General features: G+C 36.8%; 2 protein-coding genes across 20 annotated transcripts in view; one reads left to right on the top strand and one right to left on the bottom strand.

Moving 5' to 3' along the window:
• LOC139975305 (uncharacterized) overlaps positions 1-2288 on the bottom strand; it is a 48951-nt gene extending 46663 nt beyond the window's left edge. For 2 of the 3 annotated variants that reach the window (XM_071983135.1, XM_071983134.1), the window contains exons 1-2: positions 2152-2288; positions 1872-1937 (exon numbers count right to left, since the gene is read on the bottom strand). In XM_071983135.1, coding sequence (XP_071839236.1) covers positions 1872-1937; positions 2152-2174 — 89 coding nt within the window. In that variant the 5' untranslated portion in view covers positions 2175-2288. The remainder of the gene's footprint in view (positions 1-1871; positions 1938-2151) is intronic. The other variant, XM_071983136.1, reaches the window with a different exon arrangement.
• A 6359-nt stretch (positions 2289-8647) lies between these two features.
• LOC139974692 (uncharacterized) overlaps positions 8648-26354 on the top strand; it is an 82845-nt gene continuing 65138 nt past the window's right edge. For 16 of the 17 annotated variants that reach the window (XM_071981998.1, XM_071981987.1, XM_071981993.1 and 13 more), the window contains exon 1: positions 8651-8862. In XM_071981998.1, the coding sequence (XP_071838099.1) occupies positions 8697-8862 (166 nt within the window). In that variant the 5' untranslated portion in view covers positions 8651-8696. Of the gene's footprint in view, positions 8863-26354 lie in introns of all 17 variants that reach the window. The other variant, XM_071981983.1, reaches the window with a different exon arrangement.

Below are 26354 nucleotides of genomic sequence, written 5' to 3'. Positions count from 1 at the left end.
ACAATATGATTTATAACTATAGCTTATATTAAATATTAATTATACATGGAATTATAACATGACATTATCGTTTCCTTAATTTATGTAGTGTAAACCATTTACATGTTCAACTGTATATGTACCTGTCGCACATGCATATCTCCAGGTGCGTCACTATAGTGTTCGACGACCGGAGGGAGTGGGAGTGCTGATAAGATCACACGGCAATCATCTTTGCTTGTCCTGATAACGTCATGACTTCCAAACGACAACGCCCTGAGCGTTATTAACGTCATCACCATATAATGTGAACAATTGAGCCGTCAAGGGATACATTTTTAACTTTCGTATACCTCATAATCCGTCAAATGTCACTTGTATGTCGTTATTTTGTCAAGAAGTCGATATTTCAACTAAACCATATATATTTATACCAGATGAATTGCCGAAATTTCGGATTAAAAAGTTGAAATTGTACAATGTCAAAATGATTTTCTCACCAATAATCAAGATGTCTCCGACAATAGTCCCGCTGACCTAACGAAAATATGGGCGGATGGGGGAGGGGGCTGCTCTGGACACACACTTTGGACTAACGTTGTGACTTGTCTTTAAATTATGCTTTTACATAGTTATTACACGGTAACAATAATTCTTAATGTCTTTTATCAGGGCACAAAAAAAAAAAATTATGATAATAACATAAATTAAGATAAATTGATTACCATCATACACTTTATGTATTAATGCTCAAAGTACAAGCGTCCAAATTAATATAAAAAAAACCCAATATGTTACATGTTAATTTCCCTCTCAACTATGGAATTAGTTAAGATTTAACACTCTTTCCTTAATAATATATAGGGTTAGGTTATAAATTTCTGACGCATTGGTGCATGCCAGCTGATAAGACAGCTAAGCAAATATATATAATGGATATAAAGGGAAGAAATTAATTGGAAAAGCTATGGATGTGTACTAACGTATATTTGCACTAGAAGAGCTAAGCTTTCAAAAGGTATCCATGTTGTCCTAATCATGATGATAGAAAAAGAAGTAATCTACCAGCACTCCACTGCCAAAGACAAATCATCTGCCCCCAATAGATTAATCAAACTACCCCAATAGATTAACCAAACTACTTACAAACGAAACCTAGAAGGTTCTCAACAAATCAGTTATACCTTGAATATAACTTCATAAAGGTTAAAGACATTCACTCGTACAACATTTGTGGGTAGCATTATGGTTAGCTGATGCTATCCATTTGTCTAAATACATTGAGCCCTCTATTTGTATGCGAAATAACGAACTGTACATGGTAAATTAAACAGCTTAATAAATATGTTTTCAACATCTGGCACAAACTTCCTTGTACAATTATATCAAATAATTCCCTCCAAGCCTTTCAAAAGAGTTTAGAACCTATGCTCATTCATAATTATCGACAGTAGAAATACCAACACCTGTAATAGACATATGAAGTGTATTTATGTATATACTTATTTCTATTTTTACCTTAAGTAACCTATATTTTTCCTTTCTTTTATTTCCTCACCAACTGGTCTCTTACTTTGATAAACAGCATTGCTTTTTTATAGTCTCCATCATATGTCATCATTCCTCAGTTATATTAATTACTACTTGTACTACATATAGTTTGGTATGCCATATGACAAAATAAATCTTGAACTGAATTGTCTAATTCAACACTCCTTAATGTCAAAATATATGATTACTAGGTTAGAAAATAAGGAAAGTATTTTCTAAACAATGAAGAAATTTTAACAATAAGGAGGTGAAACTCGTGAGCTTCAAAAGTGAAATATTAAATTACGTCAATACAATCAATAAAATCTTGTCTTCAACGACCTGAAGAGAATATACTGTACCTCGAAATGGGAGGCTTCACGTCCAAAACTGAATTCTTCATAGCCAAATGTGTTACTAACTTTCCGCTGGAGGAGAAATTATTTGAAGCAGAATTTTATGGTAAAAGTAGAAAGCCCAGAAACCATGCATGTGTTTGTTGTGTTGTCATGACTGGTTTGCGAAAATAATTTGGTGTTAATACATAACACATTTTCTTTACTTCAATAAAAAATTATTTGGGACAATTTTTTCAATCACGCTGTTAAGTGAAGAGAGAAATTAAAGATGGACGACACTTACCTGTTAACATAATAAAATAACATCACAAACGGTAGTCATAAATTTAGTCAGCGGAAAATAATATTTCGATGGTGATATCAATGCTTCAGTTTTCTTTACAACATCAGTTGCTCATCATCCACCACACAACGTCGACGGAAATTTATAGTTTCATGCCATTTGATTATATAATAATATATTACAAACCATGGTTGCGTTTACACAAACATTATATACGACTTCAAACACCTGTCAAAATATAAATATTTGAAAGAGGAGGTTGAAGGGAACAAGTGGTGGCAAGCAAACAGTCTGGGGGCAATAGCAATTTAAGAACTGATTTTGCACACGAAATTCAAATTGTGACAACATTTGCTCGTCATACCAGGTGACACTGTCAATATATATATATATATATATATATATATATATATATATATATATGGACATCTCAGGTCCAGCTAGAGATAACAAGGTATCACGTTTCATTACTGTCTGCATTTTGTAGCGACAAGCCGTCACTTGCAGGCAACGGAAAGTTAACTTTTTCAGAGCGCAGCGCCCGGTTTGGGGCGAGTCTTCAATGCCTTTAATTACAATTCTTTGCTGTTCTTGGCTCGGGGAGAACGGGCTCTAAAGCTGCAGCGCTTTTAGATAGTACGTGTTCGCCTTCGTAGCCATTTTTTGTTAGGGGCAAGCACCTTTATCGGGGCAAAAGTGCCTTTATTCCCACCCCATTTGGCGCCGCAACTGGAATATTTAATAGGACAAATGCCGCAAAGGAATTCGCAAGAATATCAATATCGGTATAAGTTCTGAGACGCACGTAAATTTTGACTTGGAGTAACGCTTGTCGCATATAGGCCTTAGACGATATTCATATTTAGTTAAATTTATCGTGTACTAACTTGACAATTTCGTCATCGTCACAATCATATTAACCCGAAAATAAATATTGAAGGCCATGAATAGGTACATTGTTTAATGCCTACTATAGACAAATGCCTTGAGTAATATATACAAGATATGTCGTTGCCTCGGACCGTGTAATCATGCTTCTAAACCAGATTTTAATACAAACAATCTTTTTCATTTTACGCAGTCGTGTAAATAATAATAACAATTAGCAAGTCCTCTGTGTTGCAATTTTCCCGAGATGACGAAATTTCACGAAGAACTGAAATGGTATTATAAAGCTAGAATTTTTTAGGTTGATCACACGTTTCTAGTTTTTTGAAACTTGCAAACACATATCATAATAGCAGGTTGGTGCAACTAAGATCCCCCCCCCCCACACTCCCCCAACCTATTTTGTGTGAATCAAAATCTTTAATGAGGATTAAAATTATTCGCATCTTCTTCATCATGATTTGGCAATTGAACTGCGGTCTTACTTTTGAAATAGAGGGTGTCTGTCGAAATCTAATCACATTAGTTGTTATGGGTGCGGATCTGGACGGGCTGGGACAATTTAAATTCGAAAGAAACATTTACAGAGAGTGAGTAGGGAATATACAAGGCTGTCTTTAACAATCATTATTCTAAGAAAGTCGGTCAGAGGAAAGAATGTTATGTTTGGGATGACCTCAGAAGAATTTTATGTCAGTATAGCTGTATAGATACACAAATAAATTGTTATACAGGCAATATGGGCAGTCTCATTATTCTTTTTAGTAAAGGCTAGCAACAACGATGTGCAGTAGGTTGCAATCCTAGTTACAGAAACAAATTCCCCATTTTGAGAGTACGTGCGACTGTTCACCTGCTCCCAGTAATCTCACGTTCCTAGAGAATATAGGAAATTTGTTTACACGTTTCCACTCAATTCAAGTGTTCAACTTGTTAAATCGAGGTTGAATAAACGGAATTGTCTTTACGAGTATCACCCGAGGAGGCAATGATATAGGGAAAGAGAGAGAGAGAGGTGGAGAGGTGCAGGTGGAGTGGAGGCAGCTGCATGGCTGCGATGGTGGCGAGAGAGGTGGACAGAGAGAAAAAGAGAGAAAGAATGGGGGAGGGGGGGCATGGGAAGAGTGGCAGATGTAACATTGAAAAGGTTGAAACAGCAATAATGGAAATGCCAATTTCTTTTGAAATGGTATATGGTTAGAGTTAGAACATTTAGAAACGTTGTAGGCAGTACAAGATAATATGAGCAAACAAAGTCCATTCATAGTTTCCCTTAATCACGCGAGAGATTTCCAAATGCGTACACTTTGCCCTACATTGTTAATATAGTTATTATGATTCCCTATATATACTACCTATACCAGTGGTCTACAATGATGTGCAAGGATGGGTGGGAGGAGGGTTTATTAGCTAAACCGAAGTTTTTAGATACGGTTTCAAGAAGAGGAGAGACTACATGCTTCATCGGCAGGGGGTAGGGGCCGGGGACACTGGGGGCACGTGCCTCCCCCACCCCACTCTTTTTCCAAAATAGCAAATGTGCCCTAATGGCAAATAAAATGTGCCCCTTTGATGAAGAACTGACTTTTGGATATCTTAAGTCTTTGTTAATTTTAAAATTTAATTTTAATTATTTATTTTTAGTCTGTTCATGCTATTTTCAAAATGGAATATCGGTTAACAATCTCATTAAATAAAATTCAATGTTGCAGCGCACCATAATAGTATTGATAGCATATATACTAACACATATATATTTAAGTGATATGGCCGGTGTGTATCGGTTTATAGCAACGAGTAATGGTTGTGGAATGAGAAAGTGCCCCTCTGATGTTGTGCCCCCGGCCAACTTTTTGGAAGCTTCCTACCCCCCCCCCCCTGTTCATCGGACTGATAGGCAAAAAGAGTAGCAACTTCAATTCGGTTTCACTGCTAATCGTAGAAAACTATTCGCATGACAATGTTTAGTATATAGCCTATGTCCCGAGCGATTTTGTTTTCCTTTTACTGACGCAGACCTGAGTATTTTTTTTTTTAAACTTCCGATTCATGAATATTCCCTTTGAAATTAACTTTCCTATCACGATGCTTTTTATATTAAGTAGTAATATGTTATGTTGTTTCTTATTTATTTTAAGGAATTTTTTCGTCCGATGCAATTTGATGGTAAATACCATACACATCCCTTTGATATAAACATGCTGGTTACACACTACTTCCCATGTTCCAATCCATTGTACTTCCTTGGTAGCGTTAGTATTCTCTCTCGACCAGAGAGGTGTATAATAAATATGTGGTCTTTACGGTAGCTTTATAGTGACATATAAGTACAACTTTCTCGCACAATTATATATGTTTTTAATCAATGGTATAAAATGTATTGATCGTATAGTTTTAATTGGCATGGCATGAGCATTACAATTCTGATACTTCTAACATACACATGCCTTACAAGATGTCTTCTACAGTGGGGGTAATAACGTGGATACATGCAAGCCATATGTAGGCCTAGTGTGTATCCGGCAAATCTATGTATCTTCCCTTACAGATAAATATAGTGTACTTTTACGGTATATCAGTTTCGTCACGCAGCCAATACTATTGAGATGAGAAGAGGAGTGCCGCAGTTACCAGTCTTCGGGGTGGATTAGACGGATTAGAAGGATCAGAAGGGCGGCCGGTTGGACTAGGCTCAACTTGACGTGATGTTGAAGATCCTGTCGGTAAACAATAGTTAAAAGTCAATCATATACATCTGTAAGGTTCGGTACTGCCCTCGGTAAACTGATTGCTTCTATAAGGTCTTCTTTTCCTATAGTATCCTATGTTTGGTTCCGTTGTCAATTTTTCATATACTTCGACAAATTTCATAAAATTCACTAGAACTTTAGTTTCTATCTCAATATGTTATTACTTGTTAAACGTAAGAATAAGTTTGTCTCAATGAGTTAAAAGATGGAATTTTCGAATGAGAAGAGAAACTTAGGTTGCAATAAAACACTGCATGCTGTCATATTGATATTATTTAATGTTAAAGTCATTATCGCCTTCCAATTGTTTGTCAAAACGTGCTTCACATATATACGTAGTTTATATGAACAATACTTCATCTCCACAGAGGCAATAATTGAACAAGGATGTATGTACATCTGTCATATCGATATGAGGGGAAGACTAATGAGTTTTAAATCAGTCGGCTTGTCATCAAATATCCAAATGTCCATTCTCCAAGCATCTTGTAACATTGAAATACATATCCGGCATATATTGGTACCTTTGATGGAGAAATATTCAGAAGAGAAACTTTTACGATATCAGGCGCGTATCCAGGGGGGCGTTGGGGGCGCGCGCTCCCGGGGTAAGAAAAAGAGGAGAGAGAAAAAAAGAGAAGAAAAAGGAAAAAAGAGGGGAAAAAAGAGGGGGAAAAAGAGGGGGAAAAAGAGGAGGAATGAGAGGAAGGAAGGGAAAAGAAAAAGAAGAAGGAGAGAAAAAGGAGAAATGGAGGGAGTAGAAGATAAACGCCAAGACACCGGGAAGAGAAAGAGGAACAGTGACATCATTACAGCGCTGAACCCTATTATATAAACATGGCCGGGTAGCCAGTGACGGATCGAGGATTTTGGAAGGGGCGTGCGCCTCACCCTACCCCATACACCGATAACTCCATGTTTGACGTTTCCATTTTCCTCTCTCACTAATGTATCTATATACTATGGTCTATCATAACGCGTGTGTGTATGGACGCCTTAAACAATTGTGCTATGAAACCAACTGTTCTCGTCTCGAACTCGACCGAGTCGTTGGGGAACATGACGCATTTCGGGAATGGGGTGACGGCCGCCCCCCCCCCCACCCCGAGCATATTGTTTTTATGATATCGCTAGTAAATTCGAAATAGAAAATGCTTAGATGCAACTTACAAGGCATGGGAAGTGTCATTTCCAGCGATCTGGGAGGCATTTTCGGCCAAAATTTTCTGGTACGCTTCGCGCCAACTTCGCGCCAACTCGCGCTAGATAGTTTGCCTACAGGCTTCGCTCGTCCCTTGGCAAATTATTCGCTACGCGCCTGTTCGAATTTGTAAAGCAAACAGCAGATATCACATCATATCAGTGAGCATGAAAATGGCGTTCCAGGATGAACAGCCTCAAAACTATCTATGTGTGTAGTCAAAGGCGAAGGAGCCCAATTTGATTTGGGGAGCTGTAACGACTTGCCCGAAAAATATAACCAACAACGCTCCGCGCGCGTTCAACATGTTAATGTCAATATCATATAAGCAACCATCGGTTATTACATCGCATGCCATCATGTACCGTACGGTCACTGAAAGTTGAACAGTATACCGCGGGATGCTCATATAAACAACGAATTGTCCTATGTAGATGGAGAAAAGTCATGGAGGTCCAGTTATGTCAAAACTCTCTTTTACATTAGTAATGGCGAATTAGTCGGCCAAGCTTAGAACTTTATTTTAATTACCAAGGAGATAATTTTTAAACTATTCATTTCCTTTAGCTACATCACTGCAATGTATTTTTCTTTCAGTATAGGTGCCCGAAAAATTCTTAGCATATTGCCCGAATTTTCAGAAAGAAATATTTCGTTAGCCCCCCCCCCCCGCCTCCTTGACCTATGTGTGTAGTGTTCGGTTTCGGAAATATCTGGTATTTTTTTTCATTTCCTTCAACGAAGTTTTATAGTAGCCGTTATAGGAGGTTTCAATATTTGTACACCAATAAATTAACTGTATCTGAATTTTCGAAAATTTCCTGACCAACATTCTCCATCATACTTACCTCTACTCGTGCAATTTTGACCAGTCTGTTAGAGGTTCTAGGAGGTTTTTCTATATTGGTTGTCCACAGACGAAATTTTTTGCAACATTATGGGTATGTTTTGAAGTGAGTTAAATCACGAGAAATGTGAATTTTGAAATTCTGAACAAAAAATGGGCTTAAAACCTTCAAAAGTGGGGCTGTCGGGTACTGTGGGCCGCGACGTAGAATCACCTACAAAAAGCAATGATCCACAGGAGATGCGATGAGGTCGAACATGATGTGTGACTGGGTGACAATCTTCAAAAAGGTTATGGATGGGGAAAAAACTATTGGGAAATACTTGGTTCTCAGGCAAACGTGTACATCTGGTTGGTCATTTTCAAGCCTGAGAAGTGCCATTTCCGGTGATCTGGGGGGTATCAAAACCAGAAATTTTCTTGTACGCTGCGTGCCAACCGATGGTGGCGCTCCGCTTAGATAGTAATTCGCGCCCCCCCCCCCCCCCCGAGTTACAAAATCCTGGATACGCCACTGGATATGCACCACGAATAACTGGATTTCAGTGTGTTCTTTGTGTAACTTCGATGACAATTGTTCATTCAAATCTATGTGCACGAAACCAATACTTTTATAAGCGCATTTTCGCCACCTTTCGGATAGCCAGCCAATGATTGCTTCGTCGCGATCGGAGTTGACCAGTGAACTGCTACATTGCACTGCAAGTAACTGTTTTAATAATCCATAGCGCCACCGCAGTTACCGCAATATGGTTGGAGACCATTTTTTTTTCAGTTCCTCACACTGTACAGTAGTAGTTCAGGAGCTTGCGCAATAAATTCAATACGCTCTGACTAGACCTATATCTAAGGCAGCAAGATGGCGGTCGTTTACTCAAATCCGCATTCTGGTACGCCCCTTAGATCCCTTGAAAAGGTTCTTGAAGATGCTCAAATGACTGGAATATTAAACATTGGTGGAAGGAATATGAGGGAATACCCCCAAATTGCTATAAATTACGATCTGGAGGACACAACTGGCGCTGGTAAGTAGTTGACGAGACTGTGACGGACAACCGTTGATTCTGTATGGTAACTAACTTATGTACAGAAGTCATAACCTACTGTAGCCTAGATTCTACTATTACTTAGGATCAGCACTAACGCGGAAGGTAGCCTATGTACCAGACTTCTTATTACTAATATATAAACTGTAACAATAAGTCTACATTTCGTGTCATGGCTCATTCCTGTAAATCGTAGACTTAGTGAACCATCATAGACATAGCATTTAATGTTAAAGTTGTCCAAGAATACACATATGCTGTAGCCTAGGCCTTGGTTAATAATATTAAGCAATTGAAGTACACAGACACTCACAACACAGCACTGTCAGTATTTAGCCCTATTTACTATAAAGGAAAAGTTCGACACTCCACAAGAACCTGTAGCCACTTAATATGTCACCAGTATCTTTTGAACAGATTTACCAAATGCTGGCCAATTCCTGACTTGCTAATCAGTCACAGTGAACATGAGCATAACAATTTAGCATGAGCACCAAATTAACCTTGTGAATCTCGTTTGGCAGTTAGGCTAGATACCTTTGTAAATCTGTTCAAGAAACTTGACTGAATGTTGTTTGAGGTCAGATTGACACCGTCTGAAAAGCTTGTCTGTAAAAACTGCAAAAGACATCAGTTTCTAAAATCATTTGTCGCTGAAACGTGGGGTACAGTAGTACAGTAAGAGACAGTAATGCTTAGAAGGTGACATTTTCTATGTAAGAAAGGTAACTTTACAGTGACTTTCCAGGTGTAAATTTCCATGTCGTAAATCCTAACGTAGTTTACCATGAAAGTGGCCTATCATTTCTTTTTGATGTTACTGTGTGCCAGTGTGTGGTCAAACAACATTTTGGATTGCCTGTGTTGTTGTTTACTTCTGCTTTCTAGGCCCAACAGCTCAGCTAGCCTAGTAACACAGTTTCTGAATGGATTGAACATGTATTTTGAATGTTAGCTCCTTAATCTTAGGCCCACAGGCACTCCCAGCATTATACTTGTACAATGCATTATAAAATGTATTATACTGTATATGCCAGTGTTTGGACCAATATTGTAAATTGTATTGTGATACACTATGGGATATTTCATGGTTTACTATTTAACTATAGAATGTAAGCCTCACTTTAGGTGTTTTTTTTTCTCCAATTGCTCATTAAAAAAGTCCAACAATGATGGGAATATATGCAAATTTGTTGCCAACATAAGGAATGAAGAATTATTCCCATAGGCTGGTGTAGTATTTGAAATGACTTTGAAGCCAGCCAGGTGAATCTCAGATGCACTCCAAAATTAAACTGCACCATAAAACATGTTTATTACAATGATGCCATATTAAGTGTTCAAAGATTCATAAATCGATGGATGTTTCGCAATAATGTTCTCAAAATATGTTAAGTACAGATGTAGCCTAGGCATACATACATGTATGCTTTTGACAGATTTTGCATTTATGTTCAATATATGATGATAGAGACATTACTTTGACAGTAAAAATACACCTAAATACTGTATATAATACTTTTACTTGATACATTAGAGAAAGGAAGGGATTTCAAGAGTTTTAATAGATTAATGAAGTTGTTAAATACACAATCAGTTTATTGTCAATAATTTACTCAGTAAAAGTTGAACACAATTAGAACAATTGTACATTAAGAATGTGAGACTACATTGGCCCTACTCCTGTACTAATCAGGCCCTATCCCTGCACTAACTAGGCCCTACTCCTGCATTCACTAGGCCCTACTCCTGCTTTCACTAGGCCCTACTCATGAACTAACTAGGCCCTCCCTACTCCTGCACTAACTAAGGCATATTTCTGCACTGACTAGGCCCGTTCCAAGCTGCCAAACTATTTGTGAGTGTAGCCTGTGTTTTGGCTTGTTTCCAATTTACTCAATAAAGAACAGGAACTTATCAATTGGATTGCTGAAGTTTTCGGTAACTAAAATACATGTACATATGCGTATACAGGTACCCGTAGATCAATATTATTATTATTATCAAGTTTATCCTTGAGATGTAACTATTTAGTTCCTGAAGTTCATATCTACTTAGAGCTTTTTGTAAGAAAATAGATCTGGAAAAGTGAAATATTTTCGAGGGTGGTTGTCTACTGATCCAAAGTTTTAACCCAAATTTTTTGTGCAATTCATTTACCGTACGTCTGCCATACTCAGGTTTTAAATGTTTCTGTCTACTGACCATTGCACTGCAGAAATGTGTCATCAATTATTTAATGCTGTGTTATTCATATAATGGCCATTTGCAGCACTGTTTCCTCTCAATGTTCCTTGGTTATACTGGTTTTAAAATTCAGCCGATACCGTGCAGCCTTAGGGCTGTAGCCTTCTGAGTCTGCCATTTTTGTGTACCTGTTTTTTCATGAGAAGTTCAATTTAATCAGTCAACAATCTTCTGAATTTGGTCATTGAAAAATAATGAAGTTGTTACCTTTAGCTTTGTCGTTTTTTATGCATGTGGTTTAAGTGGTTTTGCCAAAGTTAAATCTTCATTATTAACTTTATTCCTCTCCTCCCTGTCTCCTACTATATACATATCCAATCCACTCGACCTAGCCTAAGAAAAGTGGTAGCATTTTAGGCTCTGCGCCCACAATCACCACTGCCATCTCCCCTTCCAAATCTACCATTTCCTGGGAATACTTTAGTTTTCAAATCTTGTGTAGTTGTTTTGAAGGCTCTAAACTTTAGTCCCAAATGAAATAGTATGGTAACTGTGCGCAAAAACTAACTACACATCCTTTTCACTTGTGTAGCAGTTTGCCCAAAGTTTGCATAGCCTTTTTCGAAGAGGTACCAGATAAATTATTCATTGCATTCCATATGAGCTCTCTATCAGTCATTGAACTTTAGACCATGTAGTCATTTACTACATACTGTACTTGAACTACATGAAATAGCAACAATAATGATGAAAACATTTAACTGTACATTAGACAATCTGTTGAACTGTTTATTAAATTGCAACTTGCTGTACAATATGTATATTGTGGATTATGGACTTTTTGTTTTTGAGTAACAAATTTTTTTCACAAGATGGTAAATGATACTACATTATCGTACAGTACACACTGCATAGATTTAATATTTCATCAAGAATTGTGTTTGCCTGGATGTTGGCTACTTCATTATTTAATTTAAATTATAACTTTTAATTGACTTCATTGCATCAGTCAATTTGAATAATGGAATTGAATTTCCCTACTACTGTACTGTCAAACTAGATGCAAACAATAAATTAGCAATACATTTGACTGTTCATTTTAATTCAGTTTTAGTTCAGACTTCTCATTGGTCCCTCATTTTTTCCAAGAAATAAAAGTTATAAAACTAAAACCAAAATATTGCAGCCGGACAAACTAGTCTTTGAACTTACTGTACACTGTGAGTTTGAGTAGTTTGATTGTTACTAATATCGCTTACGCTTGTTACACTGATGTGGCAGCTTACGTATTATCACTACAGTAGTGTACAGTAGTGCAACCCTGCCTGTACTTGTAATTAACCTTGATTTGCAAACTGTCCAAACTCGAGCACACATGGATAACCAATTTTTGCAATTGTTGGTACTGTACATGCTAGAGCGGTGTAGGTTTAAGCAACTTAAAAGTGCAGGAAAATAATTATTCCTATTATTGACTGCGGAAAAGTAGAAATGCTGTGGTCGCCTGATTGCACGCAATTTGTGATTTAAAAAAAAATATTAATGCTTCATTTACCTGTTTGAAATTACTGCACTGTTAGGCCTTACTAATATTTTACTGTTAAAGACAATAGGCATTGTAGGTCTTACAGTATGAGCAGCACAGTGATAGCTTGCACCTTAGTATTCATTTGCCCGTAGGGAAATTTTACTTTCTGGATTTACAAATATTATAGATATCCATTGTAATGCTTCAAAACATTTTGTTGTTGACATTGTTCTTAAGCAAGTATTGAAAGTTACATTGAATTGGATCGGGAAGGGTAGTGAGAGAAAAGGGGGTTTAAGGGCTTAAATGAGACACAAGCCTTATAGAACTTTTGTTATTGGTCTATTTGATAGGGTAAATGTGTGAACAACTTTCCAAAACAGAAAAGAACATTTTGAGGGGAGATTTCACAGATGTAACTTTTCTTCTCACACAAGGCTGAAGACTTGCTCAATGACATCATTGAGCCACATGTGCTTCAATGTTTTGTTCAGTACTTTTGTTATATTTTTCATTATCGATAACATTGTTTTTCTTCTTTCATTAATGGAGATGGGTTTTGCAAATGCCGAATCTAAAATGTCGAACTTCTTAACATGACCTGATCATGAGATTGGTTTCATTGTCAACTGTGCTCATATTCTTCTATGAAAATATGAAAAGAAAAACAATAAATGAAAGTTAAAGGTTTTAGAATCTAGTGGCAGTATGACATCACAGCTAGGTTACAATATGACAGCTGCCAGACAAAACTTTTAAACTAAGATATCTCCCAAATGGAATAAGATTGTCTGAAAGTACCATAGCTGTTGGGGGGATATAGGAGAGGGGATGGGAGGGGGCAGAGATGGGAGGGGGCGGAGATGGGAGGGGGGAGGGGAATTGCTCAGTACAAAGCTGTCTTTTATATATAACTTAAGATGGTGATTGGTTTACTGTCTCCTCTAAAGATCCTCTAAATTGATGTGCAATACTGAGGTATTACTCAGCACAACCACATTGACTATTTGTTCAACTAACATAACAAGAAGTGGTTGCATTGTGTATCTGTAGCACTGTAGTACTTTACACACCTGGACAGAGTAATAGGTTCCACCCTCCAGTAAACCTATTAAGTGTATGTATTTAAGTAATAGTGCTACATATAGTGTGTACAACACATGGATTACTCCTCATTTGGGAAGGAGTGTTGACACCATACTATCACAGAAATGTGATATAATTTGCTGAAGAGTGGTTTGACCCTTTTTGGTAGAGCTTCACTGGTATTACTCTGACCCCTGAACAATTTGTTGGAATGTTCTCTGTTGTTTTGCCACACTGAGTGTTGCCTAGCAACAAAAAACAGTGAATAAATTTGTGGCCGCAAGAAGTTATTTCTCTGTATAGATCTGTACATGTACTATAATGATACTGAGTAAGAGTTGCTGATACACAGCAATGCCACACATGCAGCACACCTACATTAGTTGTGCATGTTGCATGATTTTAATAGATAGAGCTGTCCTTGTAAGAAACTCAGTTGTTTTGATCAGGGAGCAACACGTAACTCAGTTACCAGGTTCTGCCATGTAAAAGGAGGTACTGCTGTGTTATTTAACAAGTTTCACTTTGCTTTGCCTCAAAATTACAGCAGAGCTTGGTTGTAGACCACTTTGTGAGAAACTTTCTTTTATTATCTTGGAAATTATGTTCTCAATGCCCAAGGTCATACTTTGACTCCACATTAGACATCATTACAGCATGAGACCTTGTCCAAAGTTGCATGGAAACGACAAGTCACAGATGGTATAACATACCGTACAGTATGTCGTGTGTATATATCTGCAAAGTTGACTTACAGAAAAGCTCATTGAAAAATAGCCTAGAATAGCCATGTAGCATGAACTGGGGACGTACTGTAAGAGAAACAGCAGTTCATTGCCTACGAAACCCTCCATCATTCTGCCTCTGTAAAGCATCAGGCAAAGTTTTCTTTGCCTATTGGCTACTGCTGTCTGGTGCTGATGAATAGTTTATTTATATCACATCACAGAGGCCATTATGCGTCTGAAGATATTTCAATTAGTTATTAAGATACAGTATAGTACAGTACATCCATTTTACTGACGGGCACAAGTCAAGCAACCTCTGCTCTCTGCAAGCATTATTGTGAAAATTCCCTGCAGTACCCAATATTGTTATAGCACATTTTTTGAGAATCAGATAATATTTTCGTATAGCTTTTGGTGCCCATATTTTTCACAACTGAATCAATAACCCCACTGAAAAAAAAGAAAGAAAGGTTTATAAATATTATAAAAGATTTACCCTATCCTGTTGAGACCCATTCAGGAAGACCAAATATCTAGAGGCCTCAAGTTTGACAGTTTTGGTCTTGAAAATGAGTGCCTGGAATGCCTGAGGAGGGAAGATATTCATTTAGTTGTTGATATACCAGTAGAGCCCTGTTGATGTAGGGTGAAATCCGTATAGTGTTGTCCACTAGTGTTGATGTGAAATTGGCACCTTTGTTTATACCATAAAGATGCCTTTCTACTGTACTCCTTCAGCTGTGTTGGTTCATCTTGGCTGCTTTTGACCGTGACAGACCCAGGTAATATTCGTTCCTGATTTAGCCTTATTAAATCATCCGTAAGACTATACTCTATTGTACAGTCCTGAACAGGACGTTATACAGTATCTGTATATCAGAAAGACATACAAGTCTTATCAGTGTTAACCCAGTTTGTTGGTCATGCACTACTACTACTCCTCAGAATATCCATGTACATTTACATGTACATTTGCAGTATGTACTGTATAGAGATGTAACATGTACAGATAAACAGCAGAAAACAGCATTACATAGTCAAAGAGTCTGCCTACAGTGTACTCACATACAGTTTTCTAATGTACTGAGATGTAACATGCAGAAAACAGCATTACAGAGTCACAGAGAGTCTGCATGTGTACTCACATATATGTTTACGTACAGTACAGAGATGTAATTACAGTGTCGTGCAGAGAGAGGGGTGAAGGTGGCAGAAGATCTATAATTATTGAAATCAACTATGTAAGAAGAAGACATGAACACACTGGATATTGTACAGTTGTCCCTCACTGTGTATCCTTCTATTCCTACCCACCATTTTCCTTCCCTTTCTGATTACCACCACACTGTTATGTACCTACAGTATTTTAGCTACAGTAAGTCTTTAGTGTCTTATTAGTGAGAAGATACAGTACATCTCATCAAAGCTGCAAATGTTCTTTAATGTACTGTCTGCTATATATGTACACATACAGGATAGTGATTAAGTTTAAAGAGTTTGGGTTCAGTTTAGTCTAGGAAAAGGTAACCAGCATACGATGCTTTTCCAATGCCACAGTACAGTGCCAGTGTGGATACATATCTGAGGTCTAATTATGGACTTACCCAGGAACTGACTGACTGACACACTGACTGACTGACTCACTCACTGACTGACACACTGACTGACTGACTGGCTAGAGATAATGATATCAAGTAGGTGCTGAAGTAGGAAATGTTCATTTATGGTGAAGGTCTAGAACTGCAGCTTTGATGTGAGGAATGATCTGGTTACTTCAATTAAGAGACTACTGTATATTCCAAATGTTATCCTATACTGTACGTAGGTTGTGATGGAAACATTTCACACATTATTAAATCCAAAGGTTACCCAGTAAGATACAGCCAAGTCATTGTGAGTGGTACAGTAACATTGGTCACCTGCTCAAGCTGAATTAAATAGCAAATTTTAGCATCTGATTTGATTTGATTTGATTTTAAAATGCATCAATCCCCCAAAAAATATTAGAAGTCAATCAAAATATGATCACATTATTATGAAACTACAGTATCACACCCTGGCAATTTTTGTTTTTCCAAGTGAACAGTAAGTGATAAAAATTGTCCATGTATTATTCTGAAAACTTTGTCAGCCGGACGCTTTAAATTGTTATTGTTATTTATAGTCACACAAAAGCTTAGCAAATTGGACATTTTTGATTGCTTTTACTCTGTTAATATTAGAAACTTAATTGTGAATAGCCAAGCTACAATAATAAACTGCATTGCTATGAGATATTAGTATCCAGAGAGACTTATCACAAAACTTAATCGCATACTGTACATTAATAATGCACAAATTATGCTGCTACAATAAGTCAAGTACTGATGTGGAAAGCACATGAAGTATTTCAGTACATATTTTTTTTATTTATTTTTTTTATTATCAATACAGGACAGAATTGACTTGTTAGTCCTTGGTCACAGTTTCTCTTTCAATATCTTGTCGAAAATGCAAATTTGTACACTTACGCATGTACAGAGAGACCCACAGACAGACAGACCATAAACGAAACTGTTTGCACAATAGAATACAATACTTGTACAATATGTGTGTGTACAGTATATAAGTGTTATATGTGTGACATAATGACCCCATTATACAGTTTTGACATGACATTACCTGTAGTCACTCCTGCTTATTAGTGCTCAAATCGTTAGTCAATAATTTAAAGAAAGAAAGGTGTAGGATTCTCAGTTTTTAAAGATCTGTTAGTTATGATCTACAGTAGAAACTGGTATGGATCGAAATGTGTCAATGATAAGATAAAACTGTCGCAAACTCTTCACATTATTGAGGATACAGAATTTAACTCCCATTTATTTCTCATCCACAAATATACTTGATGAAAACCTTGAGCAGTTTGATGTTATAAGTTTTCAAAATAGTTGAAGAATTCGTTACGTTATTGCCAACATTCTGTACTTCACTCCACGACCGTTACGAAAGATTCTAAGTTTTGTGAGATCTTGGAATTTCCTACATTCTAAGAGCTTCCAAATGCTTGCTAGGGAAGAATGCTCAAGGAAGCAATATACTGGAATTGGCTGATCTCTGGGAGAGTACAGTGCTGGAAAGGTCACCGAGAGCTCTGAACACAGCAGAGCAAGCGTGCAGTTATAGTGAGGAGACATGTAAATACCAGGTGGCTTTTGGGATCGTCCTAGATTGATTCCACTTCCTATAGATTTTGACCATATGACCAATATTAAAGTTCGGTGGTCAACTGAGATGGGCAAACTCCAGACACAATGCAGTATGATCAATAAAATTTATATCAAATACAGTAGTGTGTAAGCCTTTGGAATGGTACAGTATGTTAAGCATGGAGATCTGACCATGAATTGAGGCTCATTTTAGAGAATGTTGCTAGAAATTTTTATTAGTAACTGAGTGCAATTGTAGAGTGCTCATGGACATGTACAGTAAATTGAAAGTGTTTTTATTTGATAAATAAATATATCTCAAAGTTTTGTGATCTTAGTGACTAATGTTAGCACCTGCTAACCCTACCATATGTGAGTTCTACTTCTCTTAGAAATTACTGAATGGTATTTTTTAATTTTTTTTTATCATAAACTTGACAAAAGGTTAATGTATACTTTCTATAAAGTACAGTAAGGTGTTTACATTGACAGGTGGCACATACAAATTTACAAACATGACTGACAATACTTTACTGAAACTTGCCAAAGAAGGAAGAAATAAGGTTTCTAAGTCTACTTTTTCTCTCTCTTTTTATTTTTTCTTCTGTTATTGTAGAACAATATCAGTCAATTGTTTATGATGATTGAGGCATTTGAGTGGTTTTGTGTTATTAACGTACTGTACAGCACTACTCCAGATTGTTACTGTGTGTTTCCCAGTACATCATCGAAGGTATTGAAACTCTGTGACAAGATCAGACTCTCACACTGTAGTGACTGACTGAAATACAGTATAAATCTGCTAGCACTTCAACATTATGTAAGAGTTGCAGTACTACGGAATTATTAATTATCACCACTTCATGAATGTCAACTAGCATACATGTAACAAATGTCTGAAGTGAGTTGAATTCAATAATGTGGTGATGTGTGCATCTAATCAAGACTCTCTTTGCACTGTGTAACACAATAAAACACACTTGTTTTGTCATCCAAATTTGGTAGCGTTCATGTTAGATAGAGTTACACACGTGTGTAGTAGCCGAGGGTAGATTGTTACAGTGTGGGCGATGTTACGTGCGTTTTGTATTCACTGCAGTCATAGTTTATTATTTTTGTATCTTACCCAGCTATCATGACAGTACAAGGTACAAAGTTCTGTTCATGTCTGTTTCTGGTATGTGCTCTATTTACACTGCTCTATACAGGTTAGAGACTTGACAGAATGGAACGAGCCGAAATAACAAGCCCAAAGTATAATACAAACAAGGCCTGATCTAAATGAATGAATCAAAGATTTGGTATATATACAGTATCAAGACAGATAAAAAAGGAACATGGCAGGCAAACATTCGCAGTGCTCATTAAGACACAAATGGTTGGTTGTTTGCTATATTGATTTTGTAGAAGTTTTCGAAAGAAGCTAGAAACTTGTTATACTTGTGGATTTATCTTACTGTGATATTTTATCTCATGTGATGACCACCCAGAGAAAGTTTCACAAACTTAATGATTTTCACGCATGTCTGGTTCTGTCAGTCGGCAATTTCAATATCACAGAACACTGGTCTGATTTATCCTCCCTGCCTCTCTTTACCCTCCCCTCCCCTCCCCTCCCCTCCCCACTCCCCTCTCCTTCAAAGCTGCGCTCATTCTCAAGTGCAAACGAGGCCGTTGAGCTTAGGACGGTTGCCTACAGAGTAAATCATATTTGATTTCAGTAACTATTGGGTGTTGATTGTTTACATAGTTTGTTAAATTGTACAGTCTATGGTTTGATTGATCATATTAGGCCTTCTACAGTTTATTCAAGCCTTTCTTCCAAGTTTAGCTTCAGTATAAAATGACAGTGTTTGTGGAAAACCAAACCTCAATTTCCTTCCTATGCATATTTACCAGATTTTATCTTTTAGAGTGTTTTTGCTTGGCAAACATATCAACTGACCAGTTGTGAAGATAGGATGTTCACCCGTTTTTAGTTTCACTCGTACAGCACAGTGCTTGAAATCTTGTTTACATATACAGGACTGAACCTTGCCATATCGTTTGTTAATACTGTATGTATGCATGGGTGTTTAGAAAAAGCTGCTTTCATAGGTTTGTGTATAATATCCAATGCTGGAATATATGTACTGTACGTATTCAATTAATGCATTGCTTTGTTTATGAGGAAGTAGAGTAACATTCTTAGGAACAACATGTCTGAAAGCCAGTTAAATTGGTTATGCTTGTGAAATACAGCAGTCAGTGTCACTCCATCATAAGCTGAATACCATTTATAGGTTATAAATGCTTCACATTTAGTGACAATCCAGTTGACAGTTCGTAGCATTTTGAATGATAGCTCTTCAGATGGGAAAACAAAACGTGGACCTAATTGCTCCTGGATGAAACATCCTCCATACCACTGCTGCATTACTAGGGTTCCTATCCATCACCTTCCATTTCTACATTACAGTCCTTCTGATGTCACAACCCTTCTATTCCAATGGCCAAAGTACTCACTGAGATGGTTTGGTATACTGTCAAGTTTGATAGGAAAGGAGGTAGAGGGGTGAGAGGGGGAGGAAGAGGGGGTGTGAGAGGCTTTGGGCTCTAATGATAAAACTATGACTTATAGTCTCGACAATGATGAAGCTGTATCCTACACATTAAGAATGTCATGTTTAAAAGGCAAATTTACGTGTCTAATTGTATTACTCAAGATTTTATTTCCCAGAAATTGCTAGAAATGCTGGGTGGCAAGACTGACTGGACATTCAACATAAACATGATTTTTGTAACCGTTAAATGTCAAATGGCGGCAACACTAATTCAAATTGCTGTATATTTCGTAATTTTATCGAAGGGTATAAGGATCTCATCGCCAGTCGGCTAGAACGGGGTATACTCGATAGACTGGGAACTGTTAACAGATAGTTTCACAGGATTTTTTTTGTCCTCATTTTATCTAAAGCTGTTCAGGAGCATTTGGCACAAAATTGAAATAATAGTTTGTCAACACCAGTTATTGTTCACCTGAATTCTTGACAGTTTAGTATACAGTAGTTCTTTCTAAAAGCTTGCAATGCATTCTGGGAATAATCTTTATTGTCAAATCACCTCATATACAGAAGTGTCCGTGTTGCACTCATATCCAGTGACCAATTCACTGTACAAAATACACTGTTTCTTCCTTGACTAGTCACATACTGTACTCTAGCACTGTGATATCATGACTGTAGACAGTATTATTTACCTGTTTCATCACAACCTTAGCACTCTCATTCTACTGTGCCTAGCATGAACTTGTCACCTTTTACCACTGTGTGCCCTATATATCCGAACCTCTCCCGTCAATGCCCTTCCTTCTTATTCTACCATCCAAAGTGCCTAGACCGTCCGTTTTGCGCGTGGATTTTTTTCCCACCATCAATTCAATTATTTCTAATTTAACTAGTAAATTTCTTCCGAGTTTTGATATTAATTAATTATTAGTAATATTATCACCTGCACATTTACTGTAGTACAGTTAGATAAATACTGTACAAGAAATGCTAAATTTTGGAATGTGCGGCGTCCTTCTCAGTACACGTATACTGCTGCAAGTTTACCCAGGTCAGCACAATTTGTTAAGGTAACACCCAGATTTGGTTTCAGCTTATGGTTAAAGAATTAGAGGAGGATTTCCTTATACAGACACATACTTTTATGATTTAACGGTTAGTCATCAAATTGTTCTTGTGTTAATAAATAATGAAGAATAAAAACATTCTGAACTGCGCAGTGTAGTCTAAGTCTCGTATATCCACTTTGAGCATTGACTTTCGTTTACAAAGTCTCAGTTGAAAATATCAAATTATGCTTGAAATAGGTATAGGTACAGAATGAAAGTGTTGCGGTGGGGGGGGGGGGGGGAATGATTTATCTGGTATCGCATGGCAAAATGCCCAGCAAAATTGGAAATTGCCTCACTAGTGCAATGAGCAATATTTGTACACAGGAACCACACTTCATAGTATTTTATAAGAGACAAAATTCAGATCCTTTAATATATGCTACTGTACAGTGTATGTACATTAAATTTGATCAGTGCTTGAATTATTCCCCCTGGGTTGTGTAATGAGCATCTTCTGTACTGTGCAGCATATTAAAGCATATATGTCAGTGACAGCAGTGATCTAAGTTTATTCTCTCCGCACCTGCACCCCTTCTGTTCCCCTCCTCACCCAGGCATGAAAAAGAGGCGAAAACACAAGATGAGTATGCAAGAAGTTCATCATATTTAAATCATCCGATTTATTTCATATATCCTTTAACAAAACTACCTCCAACTCCCCCATTGACATGCTGTACTGTGCAATAGCGCCATGTTCACTATACTCAGGGATGGATTTTTTGGTTGCATTGACAGCTCATTCCAAGCACTTACAGTATATACTGATCAATGTACATGAAGAAAGTTTGTGGTTAATGTGAGTCATGCAACCAAACATTATTATGTGCTTCTCTGAACTATCTTCTATTCATGTTAAATAGAAGAATTGTGACAGAGATGAAGAAGATTTTCTGTTTGTGCAAAAAGGAAAAAACGTTTTCAGATCAGATCAGTACAATGTGTTTGCTTTCAGAGGCCTTTCAGAAGTGAGATGCTGGTGCAAACTGAATTAACCTTGTACTGTATGTATCCTGTACAGTATGTGACTCATATCAGGTAACCGGGTGATACAAATGTCTCCCGAGAAGATTGCATCCTCTGTTGTCCTTCTGTCAAACCAGAGAGAAAATAAGGGTCTGCCAGAGATTGTTCAATCATTTCCCAGGTTTTCTTTCCAAAGAAAAATTAAGGTTTACAATTAGTCAATTAGGTCATTTGCATATATACTACTATGTAGACACACTATATTGTGAGATTGTACTTCACATAACAGAGATCTGAGACAAACAGTACCTGGGAAAACCTTAGAGCTCTATCAATAGCTGCTGATTATGTGTATGTTTATACATATAGTATTCATATTGGAAACCTACCAGCACTTAACATAGATATGATTGATCATGGACGTTATGTACAGTATTTACTAAATAGAACAGTGTTAGCAGGCAACTACAGTACTACTGCATCAAAGTAGGTAGCTTAAATGTTGATCTAAAAATAATTAGGGTTCATGCATCATTAGTTTTGGATGGTCATGTCAGATGCTAATATTTGATACATACTGTACAGCGCACAGTATACAGTATAAACAGTAAGGAAGTACATTGCTGAGTATATATATATAGCTTGTACTTACTACGTAGGTTAACTTTACAACCTCTGAACACTTTGTAGGTTATAAAACTAGGATGAAATGTATTGACACTATTGCTGTTGTGATGCAAAGAGAGGGCAATGTACAGTATGGTAGTTATTTGCATGAGAAAGACGAGCATGTGACAGGTTCAAAGTATGTGGGTTATATATGTAAATTATAATAAAAAGATAAAGATTATCCTTAAACAGCAAAATTTAAAATATTGTATACAGTAATATGTCAAATTGTATAATGATGAAGGGCAAACTATGTACTATATACTGAATATGATTTCTGTTGTTAAAATACCACAGACCTAACGTGTTACATACAGTACACCGTTGTACTGTTTAGTACCTCAGTATATATCTACAGTACAGTAGTACTGATTGTGAAAATCTTCAACAGAAAAGAAAATCAAAAGCAAAAAATTGATACTTGACTCTACTAGAGCATTTTGTGTCCAATTTCTATAGAAGATTGAAGTATGTTCGGGTTGAAAAATGTACATAAAATTTAAAAAATTGATACTTGACTCATTTAGAGCGTTTTGCTTCAAATTTCTATCGAAGATTAAAATATGTTTGAATACAAAATGGTTTTCTACTTTTTCCACAAAATGTAATTACTTTTTCTTTCATATCTTCATTCAAGGCTTACACAGTACTTTACCAACTTTAGGGGAATCTACTCACGTCATACACTTTTAACTGCAAACTTTGGTACATTAAGAGTAAAATTGACATATTTGAGAGTTCAACTACAGCACATGATTTTCTCAATTCAATTCGCTCCTCGCTTACCTGTCTCCCCACAAACTTAGCACCATCGTTCTACCGTGCATAGAATGAACTGGTAACCTGATTACACCTTTCACAACCTGTAATTTTATCCTAGGCACCAGCAAGAAAAGAGAAAATACGGCCCATTATGTTGATTTTGCATAGACCAGGGCAAATTTTTACGGATTTTTCTCTAGTTATCCCTCAGACAACTAACTAAGCCTTACCATTTGGTTGTCCAAAAAATGTAGCAAAAATAATAAAGTAGTGACCAAGATGTAAACTGTAGGAGAGGTGAGTAGGTTTGGAGATGCAGAATGTTTGGTGACAAACACAACAGGTTTGGCGGTGATAACAATTTATCATTTAAACTCTTTGGGGGTATTCAGTTACAACGCAATCTGAATATGATGTTAAAACAACTAGCGTTCCATCAGACAACCTCCAAAGCTGATTTGTTTTCGTCCGAACAGAAATTATGTTTTCTCGGACGACTGGAGGACCATGAAAAATTTCATCGATAGACTGATGCGAAATATTGGCATGATTATATTTGTTATTGAAAACTAAAAAAAAATGATATGTAATTATAATTTGGCGAGGTCATAAACTGCCAAACTTTGTTGATATTTGTTGTCATCTGCATCAGTCTGGTTCATGTTCTACTCACCTTGACTTTGAGGCTTTTCCCCTTGACTGCCTCTATCCCTTATTTTTGATTTCCTTCGAGGCTTCAAAAGTTTTCCATCTGTTGACTACATTTCTATTTAATAAAGATGTCACAATTTAACATCCACTCTCACCATATCATTCAACTCTCATCGTTCAACACTGTATTCTCCTCCGCTTTGCAAAAGTAATCAAGAGTTTTAATAACCATCGTCTGCTGCGGACCGTGCGCGACGATGACGCTGGAAGTTTTGATGTCATCGGGAGAAGGTCTACTGACTCATCTTCTATTGTTAGACATCGTTCGAGCAATTGTTATCGTTATTAAGCGGATTTGTAAAATATCTGTCAAATATAGGAATTTATCTACATTAAGATGACTACGTAGAGCACTAGACCTGTTATCAAATTGTTCAAAGTGGTCGTCCAAAGGTGGTCAAAGTCAGATGGCATTGTAGCTAGAATCATGCGTCACCAAATGTTTGTTAATTCCGTGAACGTTGTTTATTCTGGTGACCTACAGTATTCTTATTGTCTCTTCCTCAGCACCTTTATATCAACGTTTATAAACTTGCAAAAGTCCAATAAAAAAGTTGAACATTATCATTATTTGGGATGAATCTTGATTTAAGTTAAGGTACTGTTTATTTTCAGGATTTTAGTACAGTATTTTAATACTAATAATAATAAATATTCAAAATCAATGTTTTGAAGCTGTGATAAAAAAAATACTTACTACAGTAGCTTGTTTAGGTCAGGTTATTACTATATCCGGTATTGCATACTGTTGTAAACTGCTGTGCACAATGGACAAATCACTTGAGATGTAAATATATGTGTATGGATCAGAGCTTTGGTTCACTCAAGCCTACTGTAGTAGTTATGAGAAACGAAATCCATAAAATTTGAAAAATGCTACACTAAGAAAATCCCTGATGGTACAGTAGCATGCACTGTTTAGAATGTGTCTTATCTAAGAATCTGATATGAAAAACAGCTACTGTTGTTTGGAATTTTTGACATTCTTGTCAGCTTACAATGAGTAAATGGTAAACTTGTTGTGGTTGTATGACTTTGTCACTTGGCATCAGATAATAGCTATGTCAATAATAAAACGTCTTCGTTGACAAAGTAATGTTCTCAAAAACAAAAAAGTTTTCCAATTCCTCTTCCCGAAAGTACTGACAGGATTACAAGTGCATTGGTGTACTGTACGTGTACAGTGCTAGGTTACTTTGATTGTATTAATTTGATGTCCACCGCTTCTGTCCTGCTCTTAGTTCATCACAAGAAACAACTAACAAGTGTATGATCCGCCCTTTCTCACAATTATTTGTTCATTCTGAATTAAGATTGAAGATCAATATTTTACAAAGTACTCTAATTTGTCTTACAAATGATCCATTTTCATGTTTCTATTTAGAACGCCCCCCTAAGTGTACCCCTCACTCAGCAGTACCAATCTGCAAGTGTTTGTAGTACTGTATGTACAGCAGCACAGTTCCATCTCTCCTGCACCAAATTTCAATTGTGCGATTTCGTGGGAGGCATTTATATTGGGCTGAACTTTTACATAGGTATCGTTAATTGGTTTGTGAGAAATTCCATAGCTGTGACTTGTCTGATGGTTGGAGATAACTAGGTAGTTTACCAGGAGGGGAATACCTGACCAGATGGAGAGATTGGCAGGATTCCAAGTCTGCTGGCCTAAATCAGTCATCACAAATGTCATTTCTAGCATTTTGATCACTCTGCAGTTCTGAGCGTGTTACAAATCATGCTTTAATTGTACAGCAAAAGCTCTGCAGCTGGTCAACTTTTTTAATTATCATTTGTAACATTTAACATACCATGGAACTTTAAAATGTCTAAATATTAGCTAGTCCTTGTAAGTTTGGAACCAATGGTCCAATGGTAGTTACTATTTAGTAATAAACATTTATCAGTGATGCTGTTAGGCTTAGCCTTTTATGCATACATCAGTTTGAAACAGATATAGACATAAGCGTTGAAATTTACTGTAAGGAATAACA

This window comes from Apostichopus japonicus, chromosome 10 (assembly GCF_037975245.1).
Source record: "Apostichopus japonicus isolate 1M-3 chromosome 10, ASM3797524v1, whole genome shotgun sequence".
NCBI lineage: Eukaryota > Metazoa > Echinodermata > Holothuroidea > Aspidochirotida > Stichopodidae > Apostichopus > Apostichopus japonicus.
The sequence above is the reverse complement of the archived record's forward strand: the minus strand, read 5'-3'. Positions and strand labels throughout refer to the sequence as shown.